The 12136-nt window shown below is 32.4% G+C and overlaps 1 protein-coding gene across 1 annotated transcript; it reads right to left on the bottom strand.

Annotated features, from left to right (window-relative positions):
* Positions 1 to 233: 233 nt before the first annotated feature.
* On the bottom strand, positions 234 to 6355 carry LOC121261030 (NADPH--cytochrome P450 reductase-like). The gene is made up of 18 exons (XM_041163163.1): positions 5744 to 6355; positions 5578 to 5637; positions 5398 to 5474; positions 5250 to 5307; positions 5069 to 5152; positions 4897 to 4933; positions 4177 to 4246; positions 3885 to 4079; positions 3698 to 3790; positions 3242 to 3467; positions 3065 to 3148; positions 2825 to 2976; positions 2162 to 2258; positions 1693 to 1842; positions 1525 to 1602; positions 1278 to 1400; positions 1052 to 1165; positions 234 to 669 (listed from the first exon to the last, which is right to left on the bottom strand). Exons 1-18 carry the CDS (start codon positions 6089 to 6091, stop codon positions 589 to 591), a joined length of 2127 nt encoding a protein of 708 aa, XP_041019097.1. The 5' UTR covers positions 6092 to 6355; the 3' UTR covers positions 234 to 588.
* Positions 6356 to 12136: the final 5781 nt, after the last annotated feature.

The following is a 12136-nucleotide window of genomic DNA, read 5'->3' on the forward strand; positions in this document are numbered from 1 at the left end:
TTACAGAAATTACAACTTGTAATTACAAAAATACGTTACATCTAACATATCACATCTTTATTTTATAAATTTATTTTAATAAAATCTCTTTATTACTAAAATATTTATCCTTATTAAATTTGACAAGGCATTATCTTGTAAGAAACATCCGGGACTGAATTAATATTCGAAATGACCCTGTAACAAATATCATCACAAAAAAGAAATTTGTTATTTCAGATGCGAAATATAAGTCCATGCAATGCGATTATTACATAAAAGTAGAACATTTTTCTGTCATTTGAACCTTCTTGCTGGTTCATACAAGGAATATTAGACCACATAACCTGGTACCTACTTATATAATTAATCATATTATGTATTTATAAATTACATCAATCAAAAATAAAAATAAAAATAAAAATCCTTCATATTGAAAAATTAAAAAGAATCACAAAACCGACTTGGGCCATCGCAAGGTCGTAAACGGTAATTGACAGGCATCTCAATAAGCCCCCGCATACCTCGCCACCACAATCATAATTTTTTTTTTTTTTTCACAATTTCTAGAGGTTTCTTCGACCTTGTCCATAGGATGGAGGAATTGTGTCACCATACGTCACGCAGATATCTGCCATTCATTTGCAGATTCTTTACCATGCTCTCCGCTTTGGAGCTGTCGAGAGATCCCTGAAATTCACAAATCAGTGAGCTTTATTAGTCAACTACAATTCAACATCTTTAAGAAGAAAAATAGTATCAACACAAGCGGGTGTAATCACATGGCAGGAAGCGTCAGTGGTTATTGAAGCGCAAAATAAGGTTGGAGATCTAATTGGTTGAAAAAGGTTGTCCATAGATTTTCAAATGCTATGATGTTGGGAAATGTCATCTATGGACATACAAGAAACGTGTTGGTGGGGGCTCCTGGTTCAAAAGCAAACACAACTGTCCAATCACACCACGAATGGTTGTGATTATTTGGTCAGATTGCTTTTTATAGTGGGTAGGTGGCGACTGCAACCATACACATCCAATTGCTGCTTATTATAATTTTGCTATATAATCATACCTGTTCTTGCAAAATGGTATGGAGTGTTCGGTGGACATCCCTAGCCATGCCTTTGGCATCACCACATACATAAATGTAACCTCCCTGAGAAATCAGGTTCCAAATATCCGAAGCCTGTACGCACACAAGCACGTGATTAATGTTTCTTTTAATTAATTAATTAAATTTCAATTATATGCGAAAGTTTACTCCTGAAAAGTGGCGGTAGGTGAAATAGTCCAACTACCTTCTCCATCATTCTATGCTGCACATACAGTTTGGTGGGTCCGTCACGCGAGAAGGCAACCACGAGCTCAGAAAGAGCACCAGTTTCAACAAAATTGTTCAGCTCGTCTTCATAAATGAAATCCTGGAGTGGACATAGTCGGTGTGTAAGTCTCAGACCAGTGAGCATTATATAGAACTGGTTGGGACATGATAATTTTCATCTTTTTTTTTTTTTTTTATCTCAAACTGATGGGGGCCTGGCTTACCATCTTAGAATTCCTGCATCCAAAGAATAAGACTGAGGGTCCCAACTCCGCTCCAGCTTCTTTGAGAGCTAGTCTTTCCTGAAAAGGCAAATACATAATTGCTTGCGGTTAGCTCACAGCTACTTTGATGCAGTATAACTAAAAGCATCAAAGCTTGCAAGTTAAAACCTGCAGGAAACCCCTGAAAGGAGCCAATCCGGTGCCCGGCCCAATCATAATGACGGGCACTTTAGTATCTGCAGGGAGTCTGAAGTTTGATTGCCTCACAAAAATAGGAGCCCAACTGCAATCATGACTCTTCTCCAGGGGCACGGCATTCTGGAAAAAAACAGCGAAAAAAGATTGTCACTCCAAGTCAATTGACACATTTAACAGCCCCACAAATTAAATTGCAAGCAGAGAAAATCCTTGATATAAAAGAAATGACCAAAAGATGTATAAAACGTAAAAATAAATACACGTAAACCCAAGTTCCCAACTACACTTGGACATAACCAACTAATCAGCCCAACCCCTCCCCTCCAGAAAAAGAAAAAAAAAAAAAAAGAGAGAGAATCATCTTCCATATTTACCTCCTTCTTCCAAGATTTTCATATAACCGAAAAAAATGGAAAGATGAAAAAATATAAACAAATACCTTCATCCAAGTGGAACACAATCCCTTGTGAATCCGCCCTGTCGGTGTTTTCTCGTAAACTAATGCACAAGTGACGTGAATCCTAGATGGAGCCATCCTGCAGACCACATATGCATGTTTGGCGTATATTAAAATAGGGAAGAAAAGACACAAAATAACTAAAAAAGAGTGATGAACTAGACAAGGCACAGTCATCTTATAGATCATCCACGCTGTATCTAAACAAATCACAGATACTACCTTGTTTTCCCACATTAAAGCATCCCTTTGAAACTAGTAAAGCTCCCTCCCAATGTAATTACGAATATCTAAGATGATCCCCTTTGTAAAAAAATTACAAGTGTCTCATTCAATGGGACCCATACTTAAAACGTATTTTTCCCAAATTCATAGAATCCCATCATTAATACCTGAAAAGCTTAAAATGGGTAATAGTCTGATAGATCTGATTTTTTATACAATGTAAATCATCACATCACCCTCTGTGAAGGCAAAGTTTGTTTTGGACACATTACAGCAATGGCTCTCCATTCTACCTCGCAATATCTATTAGGAAACCATTCTTATGTGAAGAACATGGTTGAGACTGACACTCATGAATTCACCTAAGTACAAGAAAACAGAAAAAAAAAACTAAAAGAACATGTTACATGTATATATTACCTTGGGGATGACGAGATTGAATAGTATCTCGGCTGCAGGCGTGGGGTAACTGCAGCAAAGAACACACCAAGCGGGGGCCTTGCTGATGAAAATTCAGCCATGATTTCAAGGAGGCTTCTCTGACTAGCAACCACCCATTGTGCGTATTCATCCTGCACAAGTTTAAAACAAAAGTTACTCCCATATATAAATATATAAGAAGCTCTGTAAGGACAAATTTCATATCAAATGGCTCACAACCTTTCCAGCAGGTGATGCAAGATGTCTTAAACGGTCGGCTTCAGTTGGATCAGAAGCATGGGCTGCTAAAGCGAGTAGAGCAGACTGGAAGATATATGCGATGGGATTGTTAATTATTGGAAGTAACACAAATTTCATAGAAAAAAAAAAAATCTAACACATTGATCCAAAACAAACCTTTTTGGGTGAAATCAAAAGATCAGCATATCGAGCCAGCGCTGTTCTTAAAGTACAGGGTGGGAAAGTAGGGGGCAAGGAGCCTCCACTAAGTGGTGTGCCATCCTCTTTATCAGCATGGACGGAGAAATAAGTATCTGGTGACAAACCCAACAAGCTCAGTGCCTCCTCTACAATCTCACTGTGATTCTCGCAATAAACACCAACATGATCCCCAGTTTCATATCTGAGAAAGAAAAAAGTAGGTCTACATAAGGAAATATTTATGCATCAGTACTTCTTTCTTTCTTTTTCTTTTGTGTTAATCTTCAAGTCACTGTCATTTCCATTTAACAAGAAATATATGATAAATCAACAGGAATATTTTCATTACACCATGTAACAAATCTTCACACCCATGCAGAAAATCAAAGCACTCAGCCAAATAAAAAGAGGCAACAATTATAAGCAACTTACGAAAGTCCAGTGCCAGATATGTCAAACTCCAGGTGGATGCAAGAACGATCAGATGCAGAAGTGTGAAGCTCCTTTCTCACAGCCACATTAGCCCTAAAGGCCGTAATCAACTTATAGGTTAGATCACAGAGAAAAATGGGCTCAGGTTGCGAACTTAAATCACAGAAACTACTCCTTTCGTCCATACCTGCATGGATGCTGAGCATCATAAACAGCATTACCATTGGCACTACCCAAACTTTTTTCGTCTACTAAGGCATTAGCACCATCATGGAATACAACTCGATATTCCAATACGGCAGCAGTGTAAGGGGTGGTAACGGTTGTTGGATCATCATCATCTCGAAGCAACTGATCCAACTCAGGCCACACCAATTCCCTCCTAGACATAGTAACAATCAAAGAAGAAAAAATGTAAGTGCTTCAAAAATTAATGGTGCAGTGCTATCAATCAGCATGGAAATTCATGTTCCTGATACCATGCACTGAAGTCGTCTTCAATACATTGATCATCATCTCCAAGACCAACTGGGACAAGACGCTTCCCACCTGAGAAAGCAAAAATACAGATCATGTTGGCTAAGAATCCCTTCCAAGTATGTACATAAAAATCATATTACTCCTCTTCTATAAAGTAGCTTTCCTTTTTCGATAAGTTATAAAGTAGCTTTCCTTCATTATTATATACCCAAAACTACTTGCTAGATGTACAAGTACAAAGAAGGTATGCATACATTTTTTTTTTTTTTTTTTTTTTACTATTAGTGCATAAAAAATTTTTGCCAACAGTCAACACCATCTAGAAATTTGTTTGTTGAATTGTATGATATATATCTGCTGCATTTGCATACTGAAGACTGCAAAGAAGGTAGGCTCACAATGCAATTAGGAGCCAATAAGGGTCAGTTATGGGCTATTCAGTCTTGATAAGCAATCAATGATTCAGAAATTAGCTATGCACATTAGAGAAATGAAACCAAAATAGCACTTGTTATATATTCTGTAATAATTTCACAGGCAGGGGCAGTAGCTGGTAAAGGAGCACCGGAGGTAATAATCTTCCATGTGTAAGAAGCTATCTATGTATTTTGAATATCCTAACTTATTCTATTTCATAGGTCATCATTATATCAAAGGCATCTCATAATCCACAAATTCTTTTCATCAGCAATGATTAAAAGGAAACATAAAAGTATTACCCTGCTCAGCGAGGATCTCATCAACCACGTTTGCAACCTGTTTCCCAATAACAGTAAACATGAATCAATATGTTGATCAACACAAGGAAACAGAAAAGATACTTTTCGGAATCCGACAGCTATTAACTGGAGATACGTGGATTGAATATTAAATACGAATCTGAATGAATACCTTGTTGAAATGCTCGTACTGCCTATTGCCAAGGCCAAACACTCCGTACTGAAGGTTCTGAAGCCACTCGCCTCTCTCTTTCCCCTAAAGCATCAGACGTTAAGAAATATTAATCGAAATTTTAGCTCTTAGTAATTCAAGTACATGATCCAATCAAATCCTTCCACCAAAGGAAGTTTACCTCTGTAAACCATTTATAGAACCTGGCCGCATTGTCGGTCGGCTCACCATCTCCGTATCTACACAACCCAAATAAACAAAGCATATAAGCACATCAAGAACAGAAATTAAACCGATGGAAATAAAAAGAAAATAGCATAGAAACTCACGTGGCCAAGAAGAAGAAAGCCAAAGTCTCTTTCTTCAACTTTTCCTCATACTCCTCGTCATCGGCCGCATAATCGTCCTACAAAGTCCATTCCAACATCAACATCGAATTTCCAACAGCACATGAACAGAATTCAGTTCCAAAAAGCTCAGCCTAAAAAAAGTCAGCAATACATACGTACCATATCAACTACTTTAAACGTGGCCTTCTCGTACCGCGCTTTTGCCTCCTCAGCTAACGCCTAAATTAAGCCAAATCAAAATAAAGCAACTATGAGCTCAAGGCCTCACGCACACAGACACCGATGGTACATACAAGTACAATTGTGTATGTGTAGACGAACCAACCTTTGCAAATCCTTCGGCGGTACCGGTCTGCGTGCCGAAAAAGATAGTGACCTTCTTTTTGCCATCATCGGCTTCGACCTCCGGTTCCTTAACGATCAACGGCTTGGGCAGCTCCACGGTTTTGGTTTTCGAACCGTTGGATCTCCGCCAAATCAAAACGACGACGCAGCCGATAAGTACGGCGATCGAAGTGGTCAAAATCATCACAATCTCTCGGTTCTCGAGAAGAAGGGAAGCGACCTCGTTTGCAGAGTCGGATGATACGTTGGAGGGGTCGACCTTGCCCTTGATGATGGCCGACATCAGATCCAACGGCGAGACCTTCATGGAGCTGGAGGACGATTGCATAGCTCGGAATACAACAGAGGTGATAGTGTCACCGGAACCCGGAGCGGCGGAAAATGATAGCGTCGAACCGGATCCCGGTGAAGGATATATGTAAAGAGTAAACCGGAGAAAGTGATGTTATGAGAGAGAGGTCGGGAAGGAAGGGATTAATTTAAGAGTCTCGGAGTGTTGGTGGTTGGTGGGTGTGGAGTAGTTGAGGAGAGAGACCCTGAGAAGAGGGAATGGTAGGAGAGAAGGGCGGGGTTATATTATTGCATTTGCGGGGAAGTGCGATGGAGCGTGATAAGTTATAACCTCAGACAGAAACCCCAACCAAACCGTCGCCAACCAAACCAGACTAGTCAAACCCACCTAACACCCTAGTTAACCACGGTTAATGCTCTGGTCAGATTGATTTTTTTTTATTTTTTTTATTGCTTTTATGACAAATGTGCCTTGAATGTTTATAATTTGATTTTAAATTTTTTATGCTTAGTATATTTTTTATTTTATAATATTATGAAATATATATATAAAGTTGGACAAATGTTAGGATTAGCATTTATTTTTTAAAATGATAAATTTAAACATTTATGGCTTTCATATTATTATATAAAAATAGAATAAAAATATAGTATTAATATTGCTTTGAAATTGCGTTTTAAAATTAATCTACATGACAGATCGCAATGTGGAAAACGACACAGTAGTGTGGACAAATGTTGGCTCAGGCAAATAAGACGTGGAGGAAGTCCAGCCACAGGGATCAATCGATCCAACTAAGAAATCCAGGTGCGTTGCATAGGCTAATAATTTTTGTGGTTCCAGACAAACTTCAGTATCCTAGTATAACAGGAAAGGGGAAAAAAACATAAAAGATTTTAATGTTGGTAAGTGCCTAAATCGTCGTATGGGAATCTACTTTCCTAAAGATTCGTAACACCATGTCACGTGTGTCCATTTTTAAGAGTTAAACTCTTCTTATAAAATGAAGTGTTACAGTTATAAAATAAATTTATAAATTAATATAATTTTATACTGTATTTTATCTATTTTATAATAAATTTAACATAATTTTTTTGTTAAAAAATTAACATAACATATTAATTTTTGAGTTTATTTTTATTAAATTTCTTTATAATTAAAATATTTATCTAATTTTATGGAATAGAAGGTCGTGTTTCGGCCCATTGCATTTAGAAACCGCTGTTTTTAAATAGATATGATTACATCTAATGAAGAAGAAAATGAACTGTTTATTTTAGGCTCAATTTGTATGCTTAAAACATCTCATCTCATCTCATTTTATTTTATTTTATTATTATAATTTTTTTAATTTTTTATATAAAATATAATAAATAATTTAATTTTTTAAAATTACAAATTAAAAATATTATTAAAAAATTATATATTCAACTGCATAACCAAACGTAACTTAATAACCTGACATGTTGGATACTCTCACCGAATTCAAATTGAGTTTTATTTTTTTAAGAAAAAGTCTGCATACGAACCAGAAAACAGCAAACACATGGTCCATTTTTTTATGCTATTCAAATCGTCTCCACAAATGGCAACCCTCAACAAACCACTATCGTGTAAGGGAAGAAAATAACGAAAGGTGGGTCTAAAGCTAAGCTGTCGAGTTTTACGCGTTTCACCAGATCGGGGTTTCTTTTTACTTTATATTTTCATTGGGAAATAGAAGTATTGAAAGTAGTCGGCCATGTTTGAATGTGTTGTGGTCAAAGACTGATCAAAGGGGAACTGAAAAAATTGAAAATGCGTCAACTATTTCAATGTCGACCAACTACTGCTTGGAATTAACCCCTCCGAGATTGGCAACTCGCATGATGAATTCAGGCTTCGAGACTTCGGCACTGATCGGCAGGAAATCCTCCTCTCCTCTCACTGGTATATAAATAAGAAAAATTATTTTTATCAATCACTAATCATTATTTTATACTCTCATATCTTATAAAAAACACCCTTATATCTTATAAAAAATACTATAATATTTTATAAAAAAATTATAAGTATGGAGCGTAAAATATTTATAATGACTGATCTATAGAATTACTTTATAAATAATTAAATAACCGGGTGAAATACGGGCATTCCTTATCACTTGTCTACAAATTTTGAATTTTTATTTTATTTTTTAATTTTTTGAAGCAAGATCTGTCTTGTATTTAACTATCTATATATGGTGCTTGACTTTTATATGTTTTCTCTGCGTCCCTTAATAAAGGAGGATAAAAAAATATAGACTTTCAAAAGTATCTAGGCAGAGTTTTGAGGCCCACACCAAGCATGAATGAATGTATCATACGATGAAATAAGAAAAAAATAAAAGAAAAAAGCCCTATCGGCATACGTATCTATGACATAAAACGAATGTTTTTTTTAAAGGAATTCGCTTGCCCGTTTTGAAAAGAAAAGACAGCATGAATAAACTACGTTTAAAAAGGTACACGTGGTTTCGTTTGAATGGTTAACTTATTTTAATTTATTATTATAATTTTTTAAATTTTAATATAAAATATAATAAATAATTTAACATTTTAAAATTTTAAAATAATAATAATATTAAAAATTAATATTTTATTATCTCTACTCAATTCAGTTTAATATTTAAACGAAATCAAAACCATGAAAGATGAGGATCTCCGGTTTAAAATTCTCAAAGACATCTGATCTGTCCATCGCGTGAAAGGTATGATCAACTTGTTTATCTTTTTGGCATATGAAATTGGCCTTGATTTGAAGTTTTCTTTCGCGTGATACAAATTAAACGGTCCTACCTTAAATGAGTCATGACAATTTGCGACTCTTCTAGACTTCAAAAACATGCGTTATGTTTCGTTTACTATATTTTAAAAATAAAAAATAAATTTATCAATTTTAATCCAAACATCTTTTATTTTCATTTTTCCCATTTTTTATTTAATCATTTATCTAAACTTTGGTAAATAATTAAAGATACAAAATCAAAATAGAAGTCAATCTTTTATCCTTGATTCTATAATTTGAACTTTTTTAGAGTGTTTAATGAACAGTCATCTTGGGCATCGTTATTTCATATTCTCAAAAATTTTATTAGAACTTAAAAAGACCATTTTTAATTTATATTTTTAATAAATTTTGGAAGAAATATAATTTCAATATATAAATATGGCAAATTGAGAGTAACGAGGTGAGATAAAAATTATGCAAATTATAATAAAATAATTTGTAAATGGTAGTGAAATAGTTTAAGTTAAGATTTTTTATTAGATTTTGAAAATTTAAAGATAAAAATCAAATAAAAATATTATAAAGTTATAATATTTTATAATATTGTTTTTGTTTTGAAATTCCAAAAAAATGCTTTGTATTAAAGTTCAAGAAAATTGTTTGATTGAGTAATGATTAGATGAAAAAGTTAAAAATTTGAAATCAAAAAATATTTACATGTGAGCGATATTTAGAAAGAGAAATATGATAAATTTTGAAACAAGACAAAACTATATCACTTCCCAAACAAGCCTTAAGATTAATGTTGAAACTCTGAGACTTACAATTGGCAAGTGTTGTTCTAAATTTTAAATCTTATTATTTTTAATATATTTTATACGGTTTCATTCGTGAACTCATTATATAAATATAATTATTGATAATAAAATTAAGATAAATAAAGAGTATTGTTATTTTAAGACTTCTATATTACACATTCTTCACATTATATAACTTGATTTGTAATATTATTATTTTAAAATTTATTTTCAAAATCCAATTATGTCATAATGTATGGCTTAGAACCTTAAAAGATAATTATTTTTAAATGGGCCTTTCAGCCTTTTTTTAAATGTTTAAAAAAAAAAGAATTGATTGCAGTAACTGGTGCATTTCTTTGTGCATGTTTGGGACTATAGTGATAAATATAACTTATAGTTTTAAAACTTACATCTTATAACTTAAGTAATGAGTTATATTATTACAAAATTTTTACTATTTAGTAATTATATGTTTAAAATATTTTCAAACATATTACGTTTATTCGGAAACAAATAAAAAAAGTGATTTTTGATGTAGAAATTACGATTATTTGAATTTTTAAAGATTATGACCATATCATTGAAAGTTTGAAAGTTGTAATTATCTAAAAGTTGTATGAGTATTTTCTTCCATTGATGGTCTTTTTAAAATTTGAATTACGTTCCGCATTATCCAAAAAAGCACGTTTGAATAAATCAAACATACCTTTTAGTTAATTTAAGATTAAAAGTGTTTTAATATGCAACACCTATGGTCTATTTAGGGTTGTATTGTGAGTTTTAAAAAGTGTTTAAAATAACCTTAAAAGCTATTTAACGGGAAAATTATGTTGCCTGAGTGATACATATTAAAATACTTTTTAATCTTAAATAAATCAAAAAGAATTTTTGAAAAAAATATATATCATTTTGATGTTTTTCCTCTAACGTGCTTTTCTAGATAATCTGAAATGTAGTTCAAATTTTAAAAAGATTGTCAACTGGTAAAAATATCCATACAACTTTCAAAATTTTAAGGATATGATCATAATCTTTAAAAAAATCAAATAATCCTCATTTCTATTTTAGAAATCACTTTTTTATTTTATTTCCAAATAAATGTAACATGTTTGAAAGTACTTTAAACATATGATTATTAAATAGTAAATAATTTTTTAATAGTATAACTCATTATTTAAGCTATAAATTATAAGCCTTAAAGTGATAACCCTCGTTTGGATAATGACACGAGATGAGATTATTTTAAATAAAAGTTTAAAATTGAATAAAATATTATTTTTTAATATTATTATTATTTTATTATTTTAAAATTTTAAAATTTTGAATTATTTATTGTATTTTATGTAAAAATTTGAGAAAATTGTAATGGTTAAATGAAATGAAATTAGTTGAATTGAGATGGTTTCTCAATCCAAATGGGGCCAAACTATATTTCTCATTGCAATCTTAAATATACACCTAAACAATCTAATTTTTCTGTTACAAAGCTTTTAAGATTATTTAATACCTTTCAATATTCTTACCGCAATTTCAAAGAGGTCCTTAGTAGACCTCTCCCCACCATTTTTCTTCTTAAATGCTTTAAGTTGCGTTTGGTTTCAAAACTAAGCTGAGATCAACTGATTTCAGTTTAATTTTAAACTAAATTTAACATCTAAACACCTAACTCTTAAATTACTGAATTAATCAAAACTCACAAGATCTTATTTCACGTGGGACTCACAATATTTTTCAATTTAAAACATTTTTATATGTGAAACTTACAATAATTTTCAATTTTTTATAAAAAGTACTAAATTCATCTTAACATCCAAACGCACTTTAAACTTAGTTTAGATGGCCCCCCATATAACTCATTCCACTATTCAACTCACTACTATTCATAAAGAACTCAACTCAGCTCAATTGAATTCAATATCCAAACGCAGCCTTAGTCGGTAGCTTGCGGCGTCGTTACTAACAAGTGCCACGTAGACACCATTGGTCGAAAATTCCAAAGGTTCCAAAAGCATAGCAAGTTCTAAAAAATATTAAGTGTTGGTTTGGTTACAAACTATCTCATCTTATATAATTATTATAATTTTTCTAAACTCTTACACAAAATATATAAATAATACAAATGTTTTAAATATCAAAATAAGAATAATATTAAAATTTTATATTATAATAATATGTTATTCAATTTTCAATAAAACATCTCATCTCATTTTATTTCATTTAAATTGTATAACCAAACGAGACCTAATAGATCTGGCCGTGTGGATACAAAAATATATGCGAACCGAAATGTGTAAGGCCCACATAAACGATTTAGTCTTATTTCATTACATCTTTATAATTTTATTAAATTTTTACGTAAAATATAATAAATAATTTAATTTTTTTAAATTTTAAAATAATAATATTTCTAAAAAATAATATTTTATTTAATTTTTAATTTTAATACCATTGCATCTTACCTCGCCTCACCGTTCAAACCAACTCTTTAAAGTCCAAACAAGTTTAGTTTTTCTTTTTACTTTTTTGGAAC

This window comes from Juglans microcarpa x Juglans regia, chromosome 4D (assembly GCF_004785595.1).
Source record: "Juglans microcarpa x Juglans regia isolate MS1-56 chromosome 4D, Jm3101_v1.0, whole genome shotgun sequence".
In the NCBI taxonomy this organism is placed as follows: domain Eukaryota; kingdom Viridiplantae; phylum Streptophyta; class Magnoliopsida; order Fagales; family Juglandaceae; genus Juglans; species Juglans microcarpa x Juglans regia.